Below are 13,104 nucleotides of genomic sequence, written 5' to 3' on the forward strand. Positions count from 1 at the left end.
GAACAGTAGGCCAGGTGCACTCAGGTGCCCCAGGCAGTGTCTGTACTTGGACCAGGAAGGGGGAGAGAGTCTTGGAAGCTCACAGGGCCCGTCAGAGGCCTTGGAACTGGATCACTGAGCAGTCAGATATAGGGAGCTGAAGTCGCCCCATCAAATGTGTAGGGCCGCTGGAATGAGGAGCCAGCACCTGCTGTCCAGTGCTCCAGCATGGTCCCAGTGCAGGGCAAGGCGGTGCGTGGGGCTGCCACGGAGCCTGGGGAGGTCTGTGCATTCGGCCACACTGCCACCCTGAGGGCAGGGACTAAGGTGCCTGTGTTGTCTGTCTGGAACCCACTGTGGTGCAGTATGTGGGGCCACACTGCTGATAGGCAGGAACCCACGGGACTGGAGTGAACACAGACGTGGTACCCTGCCAGATCAGCCTGGAGATGTGGTCAGTGCAGGCTGGGGGTAGGACAGCTGCACTCCAAGATTACAACACCCACTGCCACGGCTCCCAAGGAGGGGCCCACCCAGAGCTAAGAAGTGCGGCTCCCCAGTCAGCGGAGTAGGCAAGACTTTGGGGACCTATGAGGCCTTCCGAGGTGAGACTTCAAAGTGCAAATAGGCAGGCCAGGAGCTTGGTTGCCGACAGGGCCCTGAGGGGAGCTCAGCGGCCAGGTCCCAGCCCACGTGAGGGCCCTAGCCCTGCGCCAGCCCTGATGACCCTGCAGGGCCCCGGACACACGCGGAGCCAGATACAATGCCCAAGCCACGTGGCCCTGGGATGGCCTGATCGCAACGTCCCAAGTGGCTCACATCTGTGGGGCCCTCTTGGACACACCCGGTCAGCCCGCACCCAGCCCGCTCCCTCACCCCGGGCACGGGCCAGCGTCCCTGGCAGGGGTTCTCCAGGAGCAAGCATGCTTCGCACAGCAGCATGTGGTGTTATTTCCCTTTAATTCAGATACACAACGTTTGCAGCAGTTTAAAAAATTTTAAATACATATCGCATGTCAGTCCTTCCCTCTCTTCTTGGAAGCGGACAGTCAGGTCCAGGTCAGGGCTCCGGGACGTGCCCCTCACAGCCTCGCTGGCTCCCCACGTCGGGGGGATGGTGGTGGCTGCGTGGCAGGAGCGCACAGCCTGCTGACTGGCACTGCACCGTAGCGCGTAGCGGCGAGCGTGGACAGGGGGCCCCACTCAGCTCAGAGCTCAACCACCTGCATCCATGACGGCCACGATCCTCCAGCACCAGTGGTCACCACCCAGTTTGCACCGGGAAACAGCAGGGACTGTACAGGGCCAGGTGCTCCCAGAAGCACTCGGGGGAGGGGAGGGGGTTCCTTCGACTGCATTGAAAGTGACGGGTGCACGGGGGAAAGTGACCCCTGAATCTTCCAGGCCAGCAGCAGCAGCACAGGCCTCCTGAGCTCTCCAGCAAGGCAGCTCCCCTGCTGCTGCCCCCTGCCCCCCACAAAGAACCACCCCACAGTCACCCTAACCGGGAGCCAAGGCTTCAAGGGCTCACTGCAGAGGGAAGGACACAACGGAAAGTGAGGACTAGGAAGGTGCTCACAGTATCTGAACTCCACTCCCCACAATACCAGAGACACCGCCCCACCCCCACCGAAGAAAGCTTCGTCAGAGTCTGTTCCAAAAGAACCCACAACAAGGGCTCATTGCAGCTCCCCCGGGAGAAGCTGCCCTTGGGCCCCAGGGCCTTGGAAGTGACATCTGCAATGGGGGGGGCTGGGTGCGGTGGGGGTCCTCTAAGAAGCAGGGCCTTCTGATGCTACATTTGGGGTGTCTGGAAGGGTCAGCTTCATTCATCCTCCGGATCCATTTGCTGGCAAAAATAGGACAGGGCAGGAGACGCGGGCACTGGCAGCCCACAGTGGGGCAGCGGGGAGGGGAGGCACGTTTCTGGGGAAGGCATGCAGAAGGACATCGCCCTGGTTTCATTCAAGTCTGTGTTCAAAGTGTCGGCAGGAAAACAACACCCCCACTGCAAACAGACCTGCCAAATTAACATTTTCAACAACATCTGGATTGATGACTGCTGCTTGCCACAGACTTCTAGGAACTTGATAGAGTTTTAATTCCTTGTGCAGAGAGCTGGAAAGGCGGACCCTTTTCTCAGGATTTTAACGAGCAATGACACGGTTCCTAGATGTCTCAGCCATGCAGCCAACTCCACGTGGCCAGCTAAGAAAAGCCGAATTCTGAGAACTGCCTCAGCCATCCTCGGTAGCCTTGCACATTTGCATACGGAGACATACATACAATCACAGGTCTGCGCAGGCACACACGTAGCTGCTCTCCATGGCTAAGAACTGCGCTCGCCAATTCCTGTCCGTCTCTGAGCACACAGCCCAGTCTGGGTCATTGCCTATGGGCAGAGCGGGGCTCTAGGCCCCCTTTTAAGAGATGATGATCTTGGGTCGGTGACAAACAAGGGAAGATGGGGGACACCTACAGGTGAGCCTAGTGATATGGCTCCTAAGGGGAACAGCTCCAAACCTCCCATTCACAGTGCTACCGCCTACAATGTCAACACCTCAACAGGAAGAGCACGTGGCCCGTGGTGCTCCCATCTCAGGGCCTCGGAGGTGATGGGGCGGGTGGGGGTGGGGGGACACTTTCCCGCACTCACAAACATCCCAGCAGGCTTTTTATGGGAAATGGCAGGTCAAGAAATGGGAGCCCAGCGGGGGCGGGGACAATGGTGACTTACTTTCCGTTAAGGTTCCCTTCCGGTCCTGCTCAGACATGGGACCCATTTCTACCACTCACGCCCTGGCTCAGTGGGGCCTCTGTGGAGGCTGGCGGGAAAACCCTGCACCCCAGTAGGTCCCAAACCGCAGCAGCAGGAAAGGGCGGAAGGAAACAGGAGCTCTGGGGCAGACAGTCAGCTCAGGAGTCTCCAGGCAGTTTGGCTGCGTGTGTTATGGTGGGACATCAGGCCCATGCTGGCCAGACGTCAGGGTAACTAACCATGTACCAATACTCCTCCTCTGCAGACTCTGGAAAAGGGCTTCGATGTTCTCTTCCACTTACCCCATGAAATACCCCAAACACTATCTGCACTTGAACTCACAACCAAGCTGAATGGTGTGGCGGTCACCATGTGACCATGTGCCCGTCTCTGGGGGCCAAGAGGGCAGAGAGCCCGCCAGCCTAGTCAGACAGCAAGCACGGGCCCACTCGTAGGCACAGCAAAGCTCTGTCCAGCAGAGGTCAACCCAAACGGCCAGGCCTCTTCTGCACTGGACAATTTGGCTACTTTGGGTCTGGAAACAGAAAGCTGGTCCTGTGGTCTGGGTCTGGGAAGAAGCAGCGGCTCTGAGGGGCCATGGGCCAGCCAACTGCTGCCCAGTACTGTCTCCTTCCTGCTCCTTCCAATCGAGCCCCATCCTGGGTCCACGGGGTACAGATCTGCACCCTCCCGAAAGGAGGCCCAGTGTATAGGCTGAGCTGGGAAGGTCGCCAAGGAGGTGCTGGGGTCCTTCTTGAATGGCTGCCAAGGTGCCAAGCTTTGCCCTTGACCAAGAGTTTGGGCCCTAACACACAAGAGGGACCGCATGGGAACCAGACCCCAAGAGCGGCCGGTCGGCCCCTGGGCAGACGGCCGCCCAGACTCTGCTCAGGACAGGACTGCAGGCCAACCGGTCCGGCAGCACTGAACACGACAGACTGTCAAGAGCCGGGTGGGCTGGCCTTGTCAGTGAGGGACCAGCACAGCAGTCCTTCACTGGGGTGGAAGCTCTGGAGCCGTCCAGGTGGGAGGAGAGACCCCACCTGTACACGGGTCAGGGGCTGGCACTTTCCAATCCCCGGAGAGGCTGTGTGCGTTCCTGACGCAGACACCTCAACATTAAACAGCTAAATTCTTACTAGATGTGAACGCGTGAGAAAGGGTGAAGTGCGCCACCGAGCGCGGGTGGCGTGTTAATACAGAAGGCAGGTGTCCGGCAGGAGGAGCTGCGGGACGGAGAGCAGGTGGCGGCGGGAGCGCCCCAGTTCAGGGAAGCCTCCACCAGTGCTGCTGCGTGCGGCAAAGACTTGGCAATGCACATACTCTACACGGGCAGAGAAAGTTACCTTAAAATTAATCTCTTTACTGATATAATTAAACTTTAAATCCTGAGAAGAAAACAGAGAAAGGGAAGTATGGCGCTGGGTGTCGCATACCCAGCAACCCCCCCCTGCCGGACCCACACACACTGCAGAGCCCGGGGGAGTACTCCCCACAGCCCGCTGGCACCACCTCTTGCCTATGGGACAGCAGAGGGGCCCGGGCCACCCTGTAAGCGCAAGGACTCCACCCTGGACGCAACAGCAGCTGTGGCCCAGCAGCCGCGAGCAGACTGGGCACGGGGAGGACAGGAACGGCTGGTTAGCTGGCATCTCGCACTAGCCGCGGCACAGAGGGTTAGTGACACAGCTGCCCTGCCCTCTGCAAGGACTCAGGCTCAACCCCACGTTACTGCATATGTTCCCTGCAAGCAGCCTCACTGCCACAGAGCTCCTCCGTCACGTGGCAGAGCTGGACACCGCCTGCCCGGCCACGATGTGACATGGGGGAGGGGGGAGGCCTGTGTGCAGAGCCGCGCTGACACGGGCGGGATCCCCAGCTCCAGGGCCACTGCCCCACGTGGGCGCTCAGCACGCAGCGACCTTGTGGACATTCCGCAAACAAGTCAGCAGTCGATGATACGGGTTTCCTGGTGCCGCGACCACCTCGAACACGGACTGAAAGGCCCGGCGGTCCAGCTCCTCTTCTATCTGGTGTCTGTAAAAGTCCGTGGCCACCAGGCAGAAGAGGTTAATGTCCACTTGCTCCAGCTTGCCCATCCTGCTGATGACGTGGGGAAGGCTGGCAGATGAGTCAAGGGAGCAAGGCTCAAGTGAGGGAAGAATGAATGGTCTCCCGTCCGCGCCTCTCCGGCCTCACCAGGCTGTCCTTCCCCAACACAGGTCTACACAGAGGCCACCTGGAGCAGAGGCAGGGCACCTGGACAGCAGCAGCAGCTGCCTCCCACCTCGTTCCTGCTAGCCAAGCTGGGAACGGCCAACGACGCTGCTGCAGCAGCCGCGAGCCTGGCTCTGCCCGGTGGGGAGGGGAGCCCCGAGGCGGGGGTGCTCTACTCCTCAGCACTTACCTGGCCTGGCTCCCCGCACAGTTCTGGCTGCTGATGCTCCCACGGGCCCTGCTCCCACAGAGGAAGGCCAGAGCCATGGCCCCCCAGCCCGGGCCCTCCCTGGCAATGCTGAGCGAGGCCAGCCGCCAGCACCAGGACCGCTGTCTGCTCAGAGGCTCTGGTCTGTCTTGGGGAAAGGCTGCCAGAGAAGAACATCCCCTTTTGGCAGCCAGCATTTTTGGGGTGGGAACTGGATCTTTACTTAAGCCTTTCACCCGCGAGGTTGACACGAGGCACAATGGACCAGGAATAATGAAAACCAGCATCAGCCACACAGCCAACTGCACATGGCCTGAGGGCAGGCGGGAGGAGTCCACGGGGACCTCCTGCTGCCCGGGGCACCCCTCCCGCCCCGCCTCTCCAAGTGGTACTGGTCAGTGTGGTAAACATTCGCCTTTCTGTTCCCTTACCAATGCTGCACTCTCTCGAGGCTTAAGATAAACGTCATTTGACAGCTGGGTTCCTTGCAAAAACTCTAACAGAAAACAGGAACCCAGACGCTGCGAGAGGAGTCTGCAGGACTGACAAACAGAAACTACCGCATGCCGGCCTGGACCCAGGGAAGGATACACAGCCGAGACCCATGGGCTGGTGGAAGCACTGACGAAGAAGCAGGAGAGGCTCCACACGGCCATGGCCACTGGGGTCCTCTGCGTGAAGTTGGAGAGGGACAGCATGACCCAGTCCCGGACCATGGATGACTGCCCAGTGGTGTGTAGAGTCTGGAAAACCTGAGAAAGATGAGAGGCTGGGTCATGGCATGCTTCTGGTTCTCAAAGGTGAGGAAGCAGGCCCACGGGCAAGTCTACTGGATCAGCACACTCAGATAGTAAAAGGCATTCAGTCTGAAAAGTCTGGGTGAGTCAACCTCAGGGGCCCCAGCTCCATGACCCCATGCCCTCACCTTGTACACAACAGTGGCCATGAACTGTGGGTACGGCTGCTGGTTGGACAGAAATTCTCCAATGACTTTGTTCATGACGTCCTGGGGTGGGAAGAAGTCATCTAAAAACTGAGGAAGGATCCGTGCCACCACTCTGGCTTCACAGGGGAACCCTTTCCTGACCCTAAAAGGAGGGGACACAGGTCAGAGTCTGGCCCCACCCTGAGAAGGACTCATGTCTGAAACCAGTTGAGAGATGGCCTGGGTCCTAGGACATTACCTGCAAGAGCAAACAGGCGAAGCTCCCCCACACCTGCTGACCTCGCTGGGGACCTGCAGGTGAATGCACAGACCCAGTGCCCCCACCCCATGGGGGTGGCCAATGACTCGGAGAGGGGTTTCCAAGTCATGCCAAGTAATAAGCAGAAATGGTTTCAGATGGTGCCATTGGAGAGTAAAAAAAAAAAAGCTCCTAAGAACCCTGTCCATGTTACATTCATTTCCGTCCACGTTACATTCATTTCCATCCACGTCCAAATGCTTTATGACCTCTTCTCAGCCCCCCATTCTGCTGCCACAGCACTGCAGTCAGCAAGGACCTTTCTTCTTCCTTGACTGGGCCCGCACACATTCCTGCTGACGCCCCTAACCCCTGAGACTTCAGTCTGCACCCCGAGGGTGGCCACGCTCTCGTATGTAGGGAGAGCCATACACTGCAGAAAGCACCAGAACTGACCCAGAAGCTGGACCCGTGCTCCCTTCTAGGTGTGCTCAGATCCCCCTGCTGCAGATGCCGGCTACAGCCTGGCACATGTGAGGCTGCTGCTCTGGGTGACGCCCACGGTTGTCCCCACCTCGTGTCTGGAGCATGACCAAGTAGCACACCTGAGGGAACTCACTAAAACACTGGTCTATTTGGTTAGCACTGGGGCACAAAGTCCATGAAGACGGGGACCTGAATGTGGGCTCCCCTGCCTGCCACCCGGCTGTGGCCTGGCCTGACAGATCTGTGTGGAATGGAAGAATGGCTATAAATACTCATTTTAAATTTCAACACAGAAATAGACTGCAGTGCTTGGCTTTCCATAATACCTCACGGCCCAAGTGGACACAGGGACAACCTTGCTCAGTGTGCTCCAGTGAAAGCCAGATGCTTCTGGCAGACCTAGCTGAAGGGACAGGACAGGCTGAGTGGCACACAATGGGCCTCCCAAGACCACAGATGCATCATGTCGCCTGGGCTGGGAGGCCTGGATCAGAACCGGGGACCCTGTCCTGGGGAAAGAGCCTGGCAAGGTGCCTAACCCATTTCCCAGAATTGGCAAGCCGAGCCAACCCTGGACACAAGTGCATGCAGTAGGGGAAGGCGGGGATTAACTACAAGCTCCCAGAAGCACTTCTGTTTACTGTCTAAATGTTTGTTATAGTCCACTCAACACTAGCCCCGAAGTTACCACTAATGCTGCTCAAAGGCCAGGCCCCCATGCCCCAGGGGTAGGCAGCCAAGCCCGCTCTGACCACGAGGCTCTTCTCCCACGAAGGCAGCAGCGTGTGATGGATGTCTTCAGGACTGCTCAGAACTCCATGCGCAGGACTTGTTTCATTAACAAGCCCCTCCTAACGCCTCCACACTGACGGGTGCTGCCCACTACCTTCACGAGAGAGGAGTGAGCGCTCGGACTTGCCTCAGAGCTGGTCAACCCCAGACTCCCGGGTACTGGGCTCCAAGGATGGCCCACTGCTGCAGAGCCCTGAATGTGGTGTGTGCCAGGTCGGGACACAAGTAGGAAGCTAGAGGACCACAGGGGCAAGGCTGAGAGGAGAGCAGGTGCGTGGGAAGGCCACTGCCTCCAGCGAGCACGCCAGGGCAGCTCAGGGCAAAGGTGGGCTTCATTTCTTACCTGTCAAAAAGAACAGACACGCGCTCCATTGCCACAATCACTGACTCGCTGTCTGGGGTGGCAGGGCTGGGGTCTGAGCTTCTGCCCGGACTAAGTTTCTCCTTTCCTGAAACAAATCGTTTGGTACTGTTACGTCTTGAAGACTGTGCCTTGAACTCACAGCAGTTCAATAAACCCTGGGAGATGCTGTGAAGCCAGCTGAAGGGAACTCTCAGCAGCCCAGGGCCCAACCCAGGTACACGGGGCTCGGTGGTCAGTCTGCAGACCTGCTCCCCAGGCCCAGCTCTGAATGAAGCCTATACAACAATGTGACCTTGAGCCCGTTACCCCACGATCCCAGACTCTAGATCTCCCCCAAGTGCCAGCGAGGCCCCGTGGTCTGTGTCCCAAGAATGAGAATGCTTCTCTCTCACAGAGACAGGAGGCCCGTGTGGCCTGGAGCTCGGGGTCACTAACCTGCTGGGCCCAGGTGGGCCTGGGCCAGTCTCTGGGGTCCCACAGCTCACCTGTGTACATGCAGGTAAGCATCAGGCCCAGGGCGGCCATGGCCCGGTGTGGGCTGTGCACATTCACTCTGTCCACACTCAGCTTGACCAGGGACTCCGCATCCAGCCGGCAGAGTTGTTCAGAGAGCAGGAGGCGCTCCAGGCCCCGCAGAACACAGTGGTAGATGATGGATGGGGTGGATTCCTCACTTCCGGACAGCATCACCCCACACATCTGAGCGAAAAGAAACACTTCTGGGTCAGGCCTTTGTGGCTCGTGCCTACTCCCCAAATCAAAATGATCTGACCGTGCCCCCCACAGGTGACCGTGTGTGCACGCCCACTCCTGTTCCAGAGCAGGCCGCCCCAGGCCGCTCACCTGTATGATTGAGGCTGAGAACTCTGGGCCCACGTCCAGGGGATAGTTCTCGATCAGGTAGAAGGCGGTGGCGCACATGACCAGCACGTGCTGCTGGCTGTGAATGTTCACGCAGCTGAAACCACGAGGTGAGGACCAAGCTGACGGTGTGTGCTGTCCCTGTGTCTCAGGGACCTCGGCCCCCGCCCCACGGAAGGGTGCCACCCTGGGCCCCACCACCTGATGTGTGATCCACCCCACCCTATCCACATGGAGACCCCACAAGGCCACTCATACTCACTGGGCCACCCCCTTGAGGTTGGAGAGGAGATAGTCGCTGATGACTGGGACGAGCTGCTTTGCCGTCTCATCCAGGAGGTCACACTCCAGCACATAGAGCGCACCGTGCAGGGCCCCAACCTTGCTGGGCAGGTGGCTGCTCCTCAGCGTGCTCTCCAGCAGCCGGCTGACCGGCTCTGCCACAGCCTTGTCCTAGGGCAGGGCACAGGGGCAGAGGTTAGCCCACCACAACGGGAGAGACCAAGGAGGGGCTGACCTCATGCTAGAGAGGAAGACAGTATGCTGCGGAGACTTTGCTGGAGACACCTGCACAGTGCTGGCCCTAGGCAGGCTCCTGGGCTCCTGGCCATCGGGAGCCTTCTCGGCTCCTCAAACATGCCCCCCACCCTGTCTGCACCCACTCTGCAGTCGGTGCCGACACCCCTTCCTCCTGTCCCCTTCCCATGTTGCAGTCAGCGCCCAACAGCTTTGCGGTTGGGGCTGAGCCAGGGAGAGGGGCCTACAGAACTAGCCCCGGTGAGAGCCCTGCTCTGCATCTCTCACGAGCTTCCCCAGGAGAAGGGACCCCACACGTGTTGTCACACAGCGCTGCTGGGAACAGAGTGTGTCCCACCTGACTCCCCGGGAGAGGATGCTGGCTGCTGGTGCCTGTTTCCTATGGACTTTGTCCCTCCAAGGCCCTCCACCCCGTACCTGTTCCCTTCACTGATTTTGCCTTGTCTGTGTTCACCAGGATAAACCTCCAGCCGTGAGTATATGTGAATCTTCCCAGCAAACACCCAGGGTGGTCTTGGGGACTCTGGACAGTAGTCTACACTGACCTGGACCAAAATGTTACCTGTGTTCTTTCAGTGCCCGAGACCTAGTGGGGCGCCGCAGAAACCAAGCATGCCACACTCCTCCCTCCAGACTCACACCTTCTTGGGGAAGAAGCGGCCATAGAAAGCAGCGTGGGGGTGGGGCGACCCCAGTGCTCATGAGCCACCCCCCTGGCTGGGAAAGGTGGCTCTCGCCACCAAGGGTTCCTGTGAGCCAATGCGCACATGCCAGGGTGGGGTGCTGCCTTCCCAAGAACCGCCCCCCCCCAACCAGAGGCCAGCCTCCGCCTCTGCAAACCCCAGCAGGACCTGCCATGAGAGAGGCGTGGTCCCCAACGCTGTGGAAATATGTGGCTACAGAGCCCCCACCTTCATGGGGACATCTGCGAGCATGTCAGGACGGGGACAGTGTGAACATGCAGTGTTTGCCTCAGGGTCTTCTGAAAAATGCTTTTTAGTTATTCAATTTATTGACAACACGACATTTGTCTAGGGGGATCTGGGCCTGAGCACAAAAACACAATTAGGATGAAAATGCAGCCAGCAGCTGAAATCCCCCACAAAGACAAAAAAGACCCTTTCAAGTCCAGCTTTCACGTGTCTCTTGACACCCGGAGAACACACACTTTGAAGTGACATGCTCACGGGGGCAAGCTGATGGGTTCATTGTTCCTGCTCCTGCATGGTGGCTCCACGGCTGACAGCCACCCAGGATGCAGGGTACCTGCCCGGGCATTTGGGGTCAGAGGCACAAATTCAACAGGGACCACAGCCAGGAAGGGGCAAGAGGCAGGGCTGCAGGCCACAGATGTGGGCCCACACCTCTGCCACGTCCTGTGTGACCTGGTCTTGGCCTTCTCCGCAACGGGCTGGGTGGGGGAGACCTGCCGCAGCACCAGGACAGACAGAACCGCATGGGGATGTGGAGGAGGCAGCCCCCACGTGTGGGGTAGATGGAGGAGTCCCTGCTGTCAACAGGAGGCTGGGCCCCAGGGTCACTGGCGGCAGCTATGCAGCCGAGAGCACAAGCCAGCTCGGCGCTGTCTGGAGGCTGAGCTTTAGTCCCTGACCAGCTAACAAAGGCAGGGCCTGTGCACAAGCACGTTCATGTGCCCACAGCCTATCTGGTGAGCGGACACCATGTGAGGGCGCTCAGAGAATGGCGTGCACCCCACCGGCCCAGTTCTCGTCAGTTAGCTGTGGAGTAAGAAAGGACTTACCAGTAGACCGTGTGCCCTCCTGCCAAGAAGAGACCAGAGCACCCAGACTATGGGGGAGGAAATGCAGGGTTTCTAGGGTAACACGGCCCCCAGGAGGGAAGCACAGTGAGAGGAAGCACAGGGGTCTGTGGGGGGGTGGGGGCGTGGGCGATTGGAGGAGGAGCCATCACGTTTCCACCGCCTGCACCCCTGGCTCCTGGGGGAGATGGGTCATCATATCACGGACCTAAGGGGTACTAGAGCCCCAAGCCGAGGCTCGCCCACACAACATACTTCACCATGACCCACGGAGAAGCAGATGACCTCCAGCCCGTGCCAGGTCATCCAAGGCCGAGGCTACACCCGTGGCCGACACCAGGCGGCCGACCCCAGGTGGCCCCCACAGCAGCCCTCGCTTACCATCCCGAGGACAGCAGCCGCCTTGCAGGTGGCAGGCACCAGGTACTGGGTGAGAATCTCATCTTCGGCAGGGTGCACCCTCCGCAGCTCTGTGAGCGCCGAGTACATCATCTCAAACTGGGTGCGCTCCGTGAACAAGTCCGACACCACCAGGAGCTGGGGGCACAGGGCGTTCAGACAGCAAGTAAGCAACAACGTCCAAAATGCACATGCTGGGTACTCAAAGGAGTCCTGGCCAGGTACGCAAGTGGCCCCCGTGGAAACCTACAACAGAGGCGTGAACAGACCAGGCGAAGGACTGGTCACCGAGTAGCCTCTGAAGAATGCTTCTGTGTCTACAATGTCCAGCGAGAGACGACGCCTGGATCTGTCACAGCCGCAGCGCCACTGAGAAGCCCTCCAACTGCTTTTCTGCAAAACACCAGACACCCCCAGCCCCCCCGCCCCATAGCACTGGGGGACAGGCTCTCCAAAGCCTTGGACAGAGAAATGGGCCACCATTTCAGAAATAGATGCTTGGATGATTCCATCTCCCCAAAACACTGAGTTCTCAGAGGCTCACTTCTTCCCGTGTCACCTGGCGCGCAGGCAGAAGCGCTGCCCTCCTCAGAGGCCCAGGCACAGGCCACATGGGGCTCAGTGAGACCCCGGGAGCAGCAGTGCCGAAGGCAGACACAGCAGACACTGGGGTGCCTCCCAGGCCTCTCGAGATCAGAACTGCTTCCGTGGTAACACAGAGACCCTGTCTGCCTTTCTACTCTCTTCTGACCATAGAGAGAACTTTTCTAGAAATCCTTTGATATTAGACTGAAGTCAGAGCAGACATAAGAATCCAACTTTCGGGGTGCCTGGGTGGCTCAGTGGGTTAAAGCCTCTGCCTTCGGCTCAGGTCATGATCCCAGGGTCCTGGAATTGAGCCCCACATCGGGCTCTCTGCTCAGCAGAGGCTTTTTTCTTTTTCTTTTTTTTTTTTTTTTAAAGATTTTATTTCTTTTTTTGACAGACAGACAAAGATCACAAGTAGGCAGAGAGGCAGGGAGAGAGAGAGAGGGGGAAGCAGGCTCCCCGCTGAGCAGAGAGCCTGATGTGGGGCTCAATCCCAGGACCCCGAGACTACGACCCGAGCCGAAGGCAGAGGCTTTAACCCACTGAGCCACCCAGGTGCCCCTCTAACTCTCTTTTAAAAAATCAGTCAAGAGATTTGCAGAAATGTAAAATAAGGCTCTTCTTACTAATTATTTAAGAAGTGTTATTTTAAAATAAAAATCGTTATTTTAAATGGATAAATTTAAAAAAAACCCTTATTACAGGTGCTTACTATTTATTGATTTTTGAAAAAAAAAATCAGGTTGTAAACTTTCACTACACATTAAAAATGAGGTTTTGGGGATCTCCCCTTGATGAGGTATCTAATGATTTAAGAACCGTAAAAGCTGTGTACTGGCAAGAACCAGGCTCAAAGTCGTCGCCTGCCATTACCGGATGGAGGCATGTCGGGGCTGGAGCCCTCCATGGCAGAGACCGTGCAGATGCCTCTAGCCGCCTGGTCCATGGGCA

The 13,104-nt window shown here is 58.2% G+C and overlaps 1 protein-coding gene across 1 annotated transcript in view; it reads right to left on the reverse strand.

The window, feature by feature from the left end:
• Nucleotides 1-922: 922 nt before the first annotated feature.
• Nucleotides 923-13,104, reverse strand: part of LOC111149245 (huntingtin) — a 140,170-nt gene continuing 127,988 nt past the window's right edge. The window contains 8 exon segments of the mRNA XM_022506203.1: nt 923-4,858; nt 5,754-5,914; nt 6,088-6,250; nt 7,968-8,073; nt 8,474-8,687; nt 8,832-8,946; nt 9,112-9,302; nt 11,548-11,703. Of these exon segments, the coding sequence (XP_022361911.1) occupies nt 4,645-4,858; nt 5,754-5,914; nt 6,088-6,250; nt 7,968-8,073; nt 8,474-8,687; nt 8,832-8,946; nt 9,112-9,302; nt 11,548-11,703 (1,320 nt within the window). The 3' untranslated portion in view covers nt 923-4,644.

The sequence above is a fragment of the Enhydra lutris genome, unplaced genomic scaffold (assembly GCF_002288905.1).
Source record: "Enhydra lutris kenyoni isolate GAN:26980312 unplaced genomic scaffold, ASM228890v2 scaffoldscaffold21, whole genome shotgun sequence".
Lineage (NCBI taxonomy): Eukaryota > Metazoa > Chordata > Mammalia > Carnivora > Mustelidae > Enhydra > Enhydra lutris.